The sequence below is a fragment of the Coregonus lavaretus genome, assembly GCF_964263955.1.
Source record: "Coregonus lavaretus genome assembly, chromosome: 11".
NCBI lineage: Eukaryota > Metazoa > Chordata > Actinopteri > Salmoniformes > Salmonidae > Coregonus > Coregonus lavaretus.
In genome coordinates, this window is record NC_139998.1 from 240,558 (window position 1) to 254,799 (window position 14,242).

Here is a 14,242-nt window from a genome sequence, read left to right on the forward strand (position 1 = left end):
GATATTTCAGTATTTGTCTTTCAGATCAATGAACAATTCCACAGGCTCACCGCAAAGCATCTTGAAGCAAGGTTTATGCAGGACACCCCTAAGCCCCTAAGTCCTTATTCCATTCCAAGGGAGGAGTACTTTCAGACAGATTGCGGGCCATGCTGGATGGTAAAGTATCCTCAGGAAAAATGCACTGTTTTGTATTTAGCTGGCTGATGTTCGGTGCTGCAATTTAAGCCACGGGCCCCACTGTGCTATTGTACACCTTTTGCTAAAATAGGATACTTGGGTCTGTGATTTCATAGATTTCACATGCACAGATTGAATCCAATGAGATCAGTGATTTTATTCTATATCAGGGTCATGATGTGAGTTCAGTGAGGAATTATTGTTCAGCTTTACTGGAGGTGGCCTCATTAAAGACTACCGTGTGGGGGCAATAAAGCATTTTCATCCATGGATATTCGATCACGTGTGTGAGTGTGTGAGAGAGGGAGAGAATGTTCACTGCAATCTGATAACAAATAAGGGCATGTCGTAATCCAGGTGGAATAAAATGTGTTCCCCACATTGACAGAATGTCTGTATTTGTGTGTTATTTATTCTACAGGAAGCTGAGGGGGGTCATTTCCTGCAAGACCTTGCGCAACATGTAAAGCAAATCTATGCGATCAACGAGGAGGGTGCCGTGGCGAGTGATGGTCCAGAGGAGGTAGGCGTCATCCTTAAGTGATCACCGGTCTGAGTTTTGCAAAGGCTTCTGCCATTCTTCTTGGCATGACATACAGTGAGGGGAAAACAGTATTTGATCCCCTGCTGATTCTATACGTTTGCCCACTGACAAAGAAATGATAAGTCTATAATTTGAATGGTAGGTTTATTTGAACAGTGAAAGACAGAATAACAGCAAAAACTTCCAGAAAAAAACGCATGTCCAAAATGTTATAAATTGATTAGCATTTTAATGAGGGAAATAAGTATTTGACCCCCTCTCAATCAGAAAGATGTCTGGCTCCCAGGTGTCTTTTATACAGGTAACGAGCTGAGATTAGGAGCACACTCATAAAGGGAATGCTCCTAATCTCAGCGTGTTACCTGTATAAAAGACACCGGTCCACAGAAGCAATCAATCAATCAGATTCCATACTCTCCGCCGTGGCCAAGACCAAAGACCTCTCCAAGGATGTCAGGGACAAGATACTTATTTCCCTCATTAAAATGCAAATGAATTTATAACATTTTTGACATGCGTTTTTCTGGATTGTTTTGTTGTTATTCTGTCTCTCACTGTTCAAATAAACCTACCATTACAATTATAGACTGATCATGTCTTTGTCAGTGGGCAAACGTACAAAGTCAGCAGGGGATCAAATACTTTTTCCCCTCACTGTATGCTCTGAATCTCAGCCACCCCCAAAAGCCGGAGTACACGTTCAAGGCATTCAAGAAAGTGTTTGTGGAGCTGGACTGCTCAAAGCTCAATGTCAAGATGACAGGCCTCAAGAACAAATGACTGTCTTAAGCAGAATGCCAGGCCAGAGGACAATTGTCATAGACTGAATGTCAGGGTTAGTTTGTAACACCTTCGTAGTTAAACGCTGAGGTGCCTTTTGGAACTCTTCTCTCCCTTCATTTTTTCTGGTAGCAGGTCAGGAACGGTGTCCTCTACCACAGGCCCGCTTGTTGTTGGTGAAGCCGCCTGGGGCACATAATCTGTGCTGGGACCAACCTCTGCCTACCGGGGGATGGTCACCGAGAGGCGGGGCTCGAGCACATTGCGGTCTGGGACCCCGTCCCCGATGGGCCCGTGGCGGTCATCTAGGCTAAAGAGGTTAGAGGGTAAGGAAGACACGTTTATTCTGCAAGGTGTGTTTTAAAGGGTCACTGCCACTGTATTTTCCATTGTGTTTTTGTATACAAGAGATACCAAATAGGTGTTTTTAATGAAGGATGTCATTGTAAAATGTAATGTCCATTTTGTTCCCATACAGTTGCGGTTTGAAATGTCCATTTCTGAATCCGTTGTACGTACCATTTTGAGGTTTCATCAAGGTACACACCTTTTACCACTGGTATTTTGACAATTCTACCATCAATCAATCAATCAATGAAGTGGATCTATAAAGCCCTTTTTACATCAACAGATGTCACAAAGTGCTATGCAGAAACCCAGCCTAAAACCCCAAACGGCAAGCGATGCAGATGTAGAAACGCGGTGGCTAGGAAAAACTGCCTAGAAAGGCACAAACCTAGAGAACAACCAGGCTCTGAGGGGTGCCCAGTGCCCTTCTGCCTGTGCCGGGTGGAGATTACAACAGTACGTGGCCATTAAGGGCACATTTCTCTCCAAGATGTTCAAACGTTCATAGAAGACCAGCAGGGTCAAATAATAAGCACAGTGGTTGTAGAGGTTGCAACAGGTCAGTCGGTACATCAGGAGTAAATGTCACTTGGCTTTTCATAGGCGGCCATTTAGAGGTTGAAATAGCAGCAGGTTCGGTACAGATTTCTATTGGGAACTGTTGAAAAAAGGCGCACCTACAACATTAATGGGTTAAAGGAAAAATGACCAAAGTAATATACAGTGGGGAAAAAAAGTATTTAGTCAGCCACCAATTGTGCAAGTTCTCCCACTTAAAAAGATGAGAGAGGCCTGTAATTTTCATCATAGATACACGTCAACTATGACAGACAAAATGAGATTTTTTTTCTCCAGAAAATCACATTGTATGATTTTTAATAAATGTATTTGCAAATTATGGTGGAAAATAAGTATTTGGTCAATAACAAAAGTTTCTCAATACTTTGTTATATACCCTTTGTTGGCAATGACACAGGTCAAACATTTTCTGTAAGTCTTCACAAGGTTTTCACACACTGTTGCTGGTATTTTGGCCCATTCCTCCATGCAGATCTCCTCCAGAGCAGTGATATTTTGGGGCTGTCGCTGGGCAACACGGACTTTCAACTCCCTCCAAAGATTTTCTATGGGGTTGAGATCTGGAGACTGGCTAGGCCACTCCAGGACCTTGAAATGATTCTTACGAAGCCACTCCTTCGTTGCCCGGGCGGTGTGTTTGGGATCATTGTCATGCTGAATGACCCAGCCACGTTTCATCTTCAATGCCCTTGCTGATGGAAGGAGGTTTTCACTCAAAATCTCACGATACATGGCCCCATTCATTATTTCCTTTACACGGATCAGTCGTCCTGGTCCCTTTGCAGAAAAACAGCCCCAAAGCATGATGTTTCCACCCCCGTGCTTCACAGTAGGTATGGTGTTCTTTGGATGCAACTCAGCATTCTTTGTCCTCCAAACACGACAAGTTGAGTTTTTACCAAAAAGTTATATTTTGGTTTCATCTGACCATATGACATTCTCCCAATCCTCTTCTGGATCATCCAAATGCACTCTAGCAAACTTCAGACGGGCCTGGACATGTACTGGCTTAAGCAGGGGGACACGTCTGGCACTGCAGGATTTGAGTCCCCGGCGGCGTAGTGTGTTACTGATGGTAGGCTTTGTTACTTTGGTCCCAGCTCTCTGCAGGTCATTCACTAGGTCCCCCCGTGTGGTTCTGGGATTTTTGCTCACCGTTCTTGTGATCAGTTTGACCCCACGGGGTGAGATCTTGCGTGGAGCCCCAGATCGAGGGAGATTATCAGTGGTCTTGTATGTCTTCCATTTCATAATAATTGCTCCCACAGTTGATTTCTTCAAACCAAGCTGCTTACCTATTGCAGATTCAGTCTTCCCAGCCTGGTGCAGGTCTACAATTTTGTTTCTGGTTCCTTTGACAGCTCTTTGGTCTTGGCCATAGTGGAGTTTGGAGTGTGACTGTTTTGAGGTTGTGGACAGGTGTCTTTTATACTGATAACAAGTTCAAACAGGTGCCATTAATACAGGTAACGAGTGGAGGACAGGGGAGCCTCTTAAAGAAGAAGTTACAGGTCTGTGAGAGCCAGAAATCTTGCTTGTTTGTAGGTGACCAAATACTTATTTTCCACCATAATTTGCAAATAAATTCATAAAAAATCCTACAATGTGATTTTCTGGAAGCAAATTTCTCAATTTGTCTGTCATAGTTGACGTGTATGATGAAAATTACAGATTTTTTTTCATCCACAGAGGGTTCTCCCCAACAAACTGGCAAAGTACACAGACTTACTAGAGAACCACAGAAAGCGTAAGTCCTCCTCTTCCAGTGATACTCTTGTGAAAAATGCAAAAATCACAGCCTTCGCTGCCCCAGGACGGGTAACACAAGCAACGCTTGACAAGCTGGTGCTAAGTTTTGTATGTGAGGCCAACCAACCATTTTCTGTGGTTGAGACGCCATCCTTCAAGACTTTGATAGAAACCTTGCAACCTCAAACAGTAATGACAAGGAAAACGTTATGCACAAGAATACAAGAAGCTGCAAAACACAAGAAGAGCATAATCATCAAAAAGCTGAGTGCTGTGAACTATGTTGCTACCACAACAGACTGCTGGTCTGCCAGACAACGTAGCTACTTAGGTGTCACCTGTCACTGGATAGACAACACCTCACTGGAGAGGCACTCCGCTGCATTGGCTTGTAGACCTGTCAAAGGCTCGCACACGTTTGATGTCCGTGCTGCTGCATTAGAGGAAATACATTCTGAGTACCACATCAGGGAAAAAGTGACCATGGCGACAACAGACTTCCTGAAGGCCTTTCGATTATATGGTGAGGAGAAAAAGGAGGAAGCCATCAATGTACAAGAGGAGAGTGACTCCACCCTTGATGATGCAACAGAAGATCAGAGTGAGTCAGAGGTGGAGTGTCAAGATGTGTCTGCTATTCTGGATGACAACACAGGCCTTGAGTACTAACTTCCAAGGCACCAAAAGTGTGCATGCCATCTCCTCAATCTTATATCCACAGTTGATGCCACTGCTGCAGGAGGAGCTGCAAACGAAACCTACAAGAGGCTGTCTCGGTCTGCTTTTGCAAAGTGTCATGCTCTTTGGAATAAAACCAGCAGGTCAACCATGGCTCATGAAACAGTGGAACGTGAATGCAAGCTGCTGTTTCTCCGACCCAATCAGACACGCTGGAGCTCCCTGTTCCTCGCTGTAGAAAGAATTGTGCGCATTCACCGAGAGCAAGGAGAACAAGCAATTCGCAATGTCTGCACAGCATTAAAGATAAAGATGTAAGTTGACAAAATGTATATTTTGTTTTAAAAGAATAATAAAAATAAATAAGCCTTGCTGATTAATGGGTGATTCCACTTGTCTCAAGTAACTAAGTTTTCTTTGCATGGTGGTGTGACAATTGTGGATGACTTGAATTAAATAATTTAAATAATTTATTTTATTTTTTATTTATTTGTGCATTTAACATGTACAATGCATAATAAACACATTGTACCAGAAATAGCTATAAGTAATTGTTTTATCGTTACATCTTTTATAGGTTCAATCCAGCTGAAATTGGGTTTTTGGTCGAGTATGCTGCTGTGATGAAGCCTGTTGCCATGGTCCTTAATATCCTCCAAGGGGAATCATCTGTGCATATGGGCCTCCTGCTGCCAACACCTTACCAGTTGCGGGACAAGCTGAAGAGGTTGGAGTCAATTTGCAAAATGTGTACACCTCTTGTTCACGCCCTGCAGCAAGGGATCCAGAAACGTTTTGGAGACGTCATGAAAGAGCCTGAGCTGATTGCAGCAGCAATACTCCTACCAAGATTCAGAACATCCTGGACCACAGAGGAGAACATCTTAAATGCTGGTAAATATAATTGTTTATCAATTCAAATGTGAACCAGTAGACATTGACCTATATAACTCTGTATAATATTACTGTAATTTAGGATTATAGTGTGTCAGTGACAAACCACAGGGTGGCAATATAGTTAGAAGCTCAGGTAGCTTTTAATGTCAAACATCAGCAGCTTGACAGCCTATACAGTAGAAGGGTAAGAATAATGTGCAGACTTAATTCGTTTGAAAAACGATTTATCTTGCCCTAAAACCCACAGGCCTTGACTACATCAGAAATCACCTCAACACCGACTTGGATGATGTCACCAGCGCAAACAGCGGCCTCTCTGATGAAGACGACTTTTTTGCATCCATGGAGTTGGGAAAATCACAAGTAGGAGAGCTGGAGAGGTACCTTTCATGTCTGTCCCCTGCAGGTATGGATCTACTCCACACCTTTCCTCACATCAAGAAGCTGTCACTCAAAGTCAACACAGGTCTTCCTGCATCTGCAGCCTGTGAGAGACTTTTCAGTCATGCAGGACTCCTGTTCACTGCTAAACGATCACAGCTTCACAGCAAGAACCTTGAGAGCCAGCTACTGTTGAAGCTTAATAGTGACATCATTGAGCGATTCTTTGGTGAAATAGTTTGTTTCTGCATGTTTTGACACACACACACAAACTCCCAGTGGGGCCTTCAATATAAAAGGGTTTTCATGTTACTGTGCCAAAGAGTTCCTGGAGTGTTGACTGAAGTCAACCAGTCAAAGGGCCAGTGTCAGCCTAAAGGTTAGAATATTGCCAAATCTGTTGTCTGCCTGTGGGAGTCTAGATGGGGGAAGCTGCTCCTCTCTCAGCTGCTTTTGAGCAAAGCGTGTAATCCCCTTAACTGTGTAATGGTTGTGCTAGAGAGCACAGAGCTATAAATGTATAACTCCATTGTAAAGACACATCATACATGCTTTATGCTGCTTATCTTGGAGGGGTGGGGACAAGTGTGACTTTTTTTTTTGCTGACTTTTCTTGTTAGATATTGGAGCTGGAAGTAAACATAATGCCCCATCTACAACTACATCACTCTCCTCTGATGCCTTTTAGAGAACATGCATTCAGCTTAATTTGTGTTCTGGGATACTAGGCCTGCAATATTGTTTTATTTGGCCATCTATCATGGACTGGTGCTTTTTCAGTTGATGTGTATTGCTGCTCTTTTCCTCTGCTCAGTGAGATGTGCAGTGTGGCCTAATCACAGATCAGAGTATTAATTTCTAGGCACACAGAAAAAGGGCTGTTGCTTGCCATGCAATACAAAGGTACTGAGTAGGCCTAATCAACACCTATTGATTATTTTATGTTGACCGCTTCCTTCTGGTGTGCAGTTTTCTGTTCAGCATACCTGGTATGAAATGTTTATGTTTCCTTCTGTTGTTCTGTCACTGTGGAGACACACACATACACAGTTTATGAGAGTTTATGGGCTGCCTCATTCTAGTTCTGCCTGGTAAAAAAAAGTATAAAGGTTTGGAAATGTGTGTTACTTGTGCTTATTTTTTTATTATTATTATTTTATTTGATAAGTACTTGAATTTACCGGAATTATTTTAATTTAAGCTATTTTGTAATTCATTTTAATTTATTTTATTGTTGGATGAACTATAATTTGCCTAAAGATGATTATTTTGTATTTTTGTCTGTCTGATTGTTGCCTTGTGTTAAAAAATTAACTCAAGTAACTCAACAGTTACTCAGTACTTGAGTAGTTTTTTCACCAAGTACTTTTTTACTCTTACTCAAGTAATTATTTGGATGACTACTTTTACTTGAGTCATATTTGTTATATCTAGCCTAGCTGTAGAAGAACGGACATCTGCACAGTTTCACATTGTACATCACTCTGTCGTTTAATGAATGTGCCACACATTCTGACAACCCATTCATCCGTAAAGCAGCACACTATCGTAAACCATAACAACGTACAGTACGAAGTACAGCACGTCGTACCATACATAACATTTCCCCCCCTTTCCAAAACCAGGGACTGGTACCATATATAAAACGTCCATAGGGCAAGAACCTAGAGTGATACCTGTAAGAAATAAACATTAACCCTTAAACGGATGGACTCTCCAAACTAGCCAGTTCAGTCCATTAACCTGGAGGTTGACTAAGACACCTAACGGAGCCTAAGAATGAAAAGAGGTTAAGTAGTCCCCCAGATAAGCAGGGCGAGTTCGTGCCCGCATAGGCCTTTCTTCATCCGCCACCGCTTGTGGATCTGGCCCTTGGGGAGCCCACAGAGGCTGGGGCTCGGGTGGTAGTGGTGGAGGAGGTCCATCCGGTGGCGTCTCTGGCCTGCATGTCTGTTTTGTGTGCCTTTGTGTTCCTCGAGGGGCAGGGACTTTTCTGAGGCGGCTGGCGTGCCAGCGTGATCCATTGCTCATCATGAAATATGGCGGGCCCCAGTTGTCGACTGACCTGCAAGGGGTCCGACCAGAATGAGGGCATTTTGTTGTACTGCTGAGGCCGTCGGGCTCGGACCCAGTCTGACACTTGGATGATCGACAACTTAGAGCTAGTAGCAGGGGCCGAACGACACACTCACTTTCGCAAAGTGATTGTATTTTGAACAGTTCTTGCATATTTTCCCACGGGCTGGGCAGTTTGAAGCCCTTGAATTGTGAGAGCTAGCCCCACAGTTGCCACAGCTACTTCTGTTGGTTTGTCTGTGTGCCTGCTGCACGGGCATGCCGGTGTCTGTGTCCATGCAGCTATCGACGTGGGAGGGCGTGCGCAGCGCGTGATCGTTGTAGTGCGCCTGCTCGGGCTGAAGCTGCTGTGTGAGAATGGCTGGGGGCCGAGTGTATGCTGCAGAGCTGTCTGTTAGCATTGAAGAGCATTCCAACGCCACTTCAACGTGGAGTGCTATTTTAATAGCTCCATCTAGTTGTAAATTATCCGATTCCAAAAGCAGTTTCTCCCATGTCTTTTCACATAACGTCCCCTCTATCAACTGATCCCTGATGATCTCGTCCTGAAGTGTCCCGTAGTTACAAGAGCTAGCCAAATCTCTCAGATTAGCCACGTAGCTTTGAATGCACTCACCCGGCCGTTGGTGTCTCTTCCGTGGCCGGTAGCGTCGCTCTTTCCCGGCGAAGTGGTTGGAAATGTAGACGTGCGCGTATATAATAATAATATGCCATTTAGCAGACGCTTTTATCCAAAGCGATTTACAGTCATGTGCGCATACATGTTTACGTATGGGTGGTCCCGGGGATGGAACCCACTACCCTGGCGTTACAAGCGCCATGCTCTACCAATTGAGCTACAGAGGACCACGTATAAATAGATCAATTATGCCTTTTTGATGGAAATATTGAGGTGGGATTTTGGAGATCACTTCATAATTTACGCGCGCTCTCTGCAAATAAGGCGGGCCAGCTCGATGTCCTAGGGCACGATATGCACCCTCTTTGCGTGGATGGCACACAGTTTGGTGTCCTCAAACAGACCGACCAGGTAAGCCTCGCTGGCCTCCTGCAGGGCCATCACGGCGGAGCTCTGGAAGCGCAGGTTGGTCTTGAAGAACAGGGTGATTTTTCTCCCCAGGCGCTGGAAGGGCACATTGCGGATGAGCAGCTCAGTGGAGCTTTGGTAACGACGGATCTCTCTGAGACACGGTGCCAGGCCTGTAACGGGGAGGCTCTCCTGCGCGCAGCCTTGGCGGCGAGCTGCATCCTGTAGGCTTTGCCACGGGTGGATTTGCGAGCGGTTTGCTTGGTTCTGGCCATGGCGCTAGCTTCATTCTTAGACAGTCGGAGTATAGCATCGAAATGCCCATGTGAAATGTATAAAGCCGGCAGTGGCATCTGCTGATTGGACACCATCTCCCAACCACCCCGATTGGCCCGTGAAGGGATGCCTTGCTTCTCTTTTTTTTTGACCGCGCACCCAAAACAGTACACTGCGCACCCAAAACAATACACTGCGCGCCCATAAAACACACTGTACGCCAAAAAACAATACACTTTGCGTGCGCCCGCAATAATACACTGCGCGCCCAAAACAATAGATCACTGCTGGCCTTTACAGGCAATAATAGTCGCCATAGTCAAGAGTGAAATCTTGTGTTATAATTTAATGCTAGCCTGCTATGGCAAACGAGGCCAATAGTACACTGCGCGGATGCAACTGCACACTGCGCGCAGGCAAAAGCACAATGTGCGCGCAAAAGTACACTGCCGGCCCTTTATGCGCAGTAATAGTCGCTGAAGTCAAGAGTGAAATCTTATGTTCTAATCTAATGTCAGCCTGCTATGGCGAACGATGACAATAGTCCACTGCGCGCAGGCATTAGGACACTGCCGCGCGATAATATTAATCAAAATCAAGAGTAAAATCTTTTGTTCTAATCACCACATGTTCAGTAATGGCATTTCCCCCCTTTATTCAAATTACAACCTCTCACTTTCAGTTATTTGAAATGAAATAATCTCTCAAATATCACTATATCTAAAACAAGCCATAGAAAGTTGGTTGCAATTTCAATTAAATCATCCAGAAACGACAGAACAAACTCAAATACACTAATAGGAGAAAATATATATTTATTGATATTGTATGTTGTATAGCCTTACTTGTTGGTATCTCAGACGACCAGAACCTTAATAATAATCACCATACTTACTTCACATAGCACGGACATATAGTAGACTACTGACACTCACTCCTATGGAATGGGTATGGGGACTGGACTCGCCGGGACCCAGACCCTACTGTTGTCGATCACACATATTAATGTCGTGTTCAGGGTGCTATCAGAGTTATCGGAAATAACTAGTTCCGACTGGGAAGTTTCACTTGAATGACCCTCCAAGTAGGAATTACAAGTGAGAAATAGTGAAAATGTTGTTGGTAATCTTATTGGTTTAAGAATTGTTCCGACTTCAAAACCACTTGAACACAATCATGTGGGAGTTACAACTTCCCATTTTCCACGTGAATGTGAAGTTGGCATAATACAGAATTCAAGTGCTAGTCGGTACCAAGAAACGGACATTTCTGACTTGCTAACTGGTTGAACGCGTTACAATAGCCTAAGTATATAATATGATTGACATAACCACAATAGAAAGGCCTTGGAAGTGCCATAAGTGAAAGCCGACATATTTCATTATTTTTACATTAACCTCTTTAACATGTATTAAATGAATAATGAAGAAAATTGTGTAATTTAGACTCTACGAAATATGAAATGCATTATGAAGAAAATCGTGTACTGTTGCCTACACGGAAAAGGGGCCTTTCTGACCAAAAGTGCACCAGTATCCCAAAGTATTAATCGAAATCAAGCATAGAAAACAGCGTTAGCATTAATAAAACATTTTTTCCCACGAATTAAGTTGCACGTAAATGTGTGTATTTTCTCACAATTGATGTTCAGAAAATCTCAAACAGTACATAGGCATACAACTACAATGTTTGAAACATTATTAAATAAAGACAACATTTCTGTATATTCATAACGTTTAATTAGCCATAATAAAGAAAATAAAGAAATATAAGCTATCCGTTTATGGTTGTTGTGTGTTAAATTGCTGTCTTTTCGCACGAATTAAGTAGCACATAAATTCAAGTCTTTTCACAGAGAAACGCACGAAATCTGATGAAATACATTATGCTACCTGTGGTTTTCTCGAGCACGGTTATATGTCAGACATTTAAACGGCGACGGATAGCGGAAAGCAAACCCCATATTGAGTCAATACTGTCATCGATTGGAAAACTTAATCCTTAACGTAAATATCCCAGGTTCGTACACAACGATTTTCCTTACATGTTGACTTTGCGCGCAGCCTTGGCGGCGAGCTGCATCCTGTAGGCTTTGCACCGGGTGGATTTGCGAGCGGGTTGCTTGGTTCTGGCCATGGCGCTAGCTTCCTTCTTAGACAGTCGGAGTATAACCTCGAAATGCCCATGTGAAATGTATTAAGCCGGCAGTGGCATCTGCTGATTGGACACCATCTCCCCACCACCCCGATTGGCCCGTTACGGAGGCCTCCTCTGTCGGCTATCGGAAGGGATGCTTTGCTTCTCTTTTTTTTTGACCGCGCACGCAAAACAGTACACTGCGCACCCAAAACAATACACTGCGCGCCCATAAAACACACTGTACGCCAAAAAACAATACACTTTGCGTGCGCCCGCAATAATACACTGCGCGCCCAAAACAATAGATCACTGCTGGCCTTTACACGCAATAATAGTCGCCATAGTCAAGAGTGAAATCTTGTGTTATAATTTAATGCTAGCCTGCTATGGCAAACGAGGCCAATAGTACACTGCGCGGATGCAACTGCACACTGCGCGCAGGCAAAAGCACAATGTGCGCGCAAAAGTACACAGCCGGCCCTTTATGCGCAATAATAGTCGCTGAAGTCAAGAGTGAAATCTTGTGTTATAATTTTATGCTAGCCTGCTATGGCAAACGAGGCCAATAGTCCACTGCGCGCAGGCATTAGGACACTGCCGCGCGATAATATTCGCCAAAGTCAAGAGTAAAATCTTTTGTTCTAATCACCACATGTTCAGTAATGGCATTTCCCCCCTTTATTCAAATTACAACCTCTCACTTTCAGTTATTTGAAATGAAATAATCTCTCAAATATCACTATATCTAAAACAAGCCATAGAAAGTTGGTTGCAATTTCAATTAAATCATCCAGAAACGACAGAACAAACTCAAATACACTAATAGGAGAAAATATATATTTATTGATATTGTATGTTGTATAGCCTTACTTGTTGGTATCTCAGACGACCAGAACCTTAATAATAATCACCATACTTACTTCACATAGCACGGACATATAGTAGACTACTGACACTCACTCCTATGGAATGGGTATGGGGACTGGACACGCCGGGACCCAGACCCTACTGTTGTCGATCACACATATTAATGTCGTGTTCAGGGTGCTATCAGAGTTATCGGAAATACCTAGTTCCGACTGGGAAGTTTCACTTGAATGACCCTCCAAGTAGGAATTACAAGTGAGAAATAGTGAAAATGTTGTTGGCAATCTTATTGGTTTAAGAATTGTTCCGACTTCAAAACCACTTGAACACAATCATGTGGGAGTTACAACTTCCCATTTTCCACGAGAATGTGAAGTTGGCATAATACAGCATTCAAGTGCTAGTCGGTACTAGGAAACGGACATTTCTGACTTGCTAACTGGTTGAACGCGTTACAATAGCCTAAGTATATAATATGATTGACATAACCACAATAGAAAGGCCTTGGAAGTGCCATAAGTGAAAGCCGACATATTTCATTATTTTTACATTAACCTCTTTAAAATGTATTAAATGAATAATGAAGAAAATTGTGTAATTTAGACTCTACGAAATATGAAATGCATTATGAAGAAAATCGTGTACTGTTGCCTACACGGAAAAGGGGGCTTTCTGACCAAAAGTGCACCAGTGTCCCAAAGTATTAATCGAAATCAAGCATAGAAAACAGCGTTAGCATTAATAAAACAATTTTTCCCACGAATTAAGTTGCACGTAAATGTGTGTATTTTCTCACAAATGATGTTCAGAAAATCTCAAACAGTACATAGGCATACAACTACAATGTTTGAAACATTATTAAATAAAGACAACATTTCTGTATATTCATAACGTTTAATTAGCCATGATAAAGAAAATAAAGAAAAATAGGCTATCCGTTTATGGTTGTTGTGTGTTAAATTGCTGTCTTTTCGCACGAATTAAGTAGCACATAAATTCGTGTCTTTTCACACAGAAACGCAAGAAATCTGATGAAATACATTATGCTACCTGTGGTTTTCTCGAGCACGGTTATATGTCAGACATTTAAACGGCGACGGATAGCGGAAAGCAAACCCCGTATTGAGTCAATACTGTCATCGATTGGTAAACATAATCCTTAACGTAAATATCCCAGGTTCGTACACAACGATTTTCCTTACATGTTGACTTTGCGCGCAGCCTTGGCGGCGAGCTGCATCCTGTAGGCTTTGCACCGGGTGGATTTGCGAGCGGTTTGCTTGGTTCTGGCCATGGCGCTAGCTTCCTTCTTAGACAGTCGGAGTATAGCCTCGAAATGCCCATGTGAAATGTATAAAGCCGGCAGTGGCATCTGCTGATTGGACACCATCTCCCCACCACCCCGATTGGCCCGTTACGGAGGCCTCCTCTGTCGGCTATCGGAAGGGATGCTTTGCTTCTCTTTTTTTTTGACCGCGCACCCAAAACAGTACACTGCGCACCCAAAACAATACACTGCGCGCCCATAAAACACACTGTACGCCAAAAAACAATACACTTTGCGTGCGCCCGCAATAATACACTGCGCGCCCAAAACAATAGATCACTGCTGGCCTTTACACGCAATAATAGTCGCCATAGTCAAGAGTGAAATCTTGTGTTATAATTTAATGCTAGCCTGCTATGGCAAAGGAGGCCAATAGTACACTGCGCGGATGCAA

General features: G+C 43.3%; 1 protein-coding gene across 2 annotated transcripts; it reads left to right on the plus strand.

Annotated features, from left to right (window-relative positions):
* Positions 1-1,710: 1,710 nt before the first annotated feature.
* Positions 1,711-7,412, plus strand: LOC311136854 (uncharacterized protein). Of its 2 annotated transcripts, XM_084171148.1 has the most exons (4): positions 1,711-1,830; positions 4,121-5,172; positions 5,436-5,752; positions 6,003-7,412. In XM_084171148.1, exons 2-4 carry the CDS (start codon positions 5,009-5,011, stop codon positions 6,392-6,394), a joined length of 873 nt encoding a protein of 290 aa, XP_084027274.1. In that variant the 5' UTR covers positions 1,711-1,830; positions 4,121-5,008; the 3' UTR covers positions 6,395-7,412. The 2 variants fall into 2 exon arrangements, with proteins under 2 accessions (XP_084027274.1, XP_084027273.1); XM_084171147.1 differs by lacking the exon at positions 1,711-1,830 and having other exon boundaries at positions 3,746-5,172.
* The last annotated feature ends 6,830 nt before the right edge of the window (positions 7,413-14,242 follow it).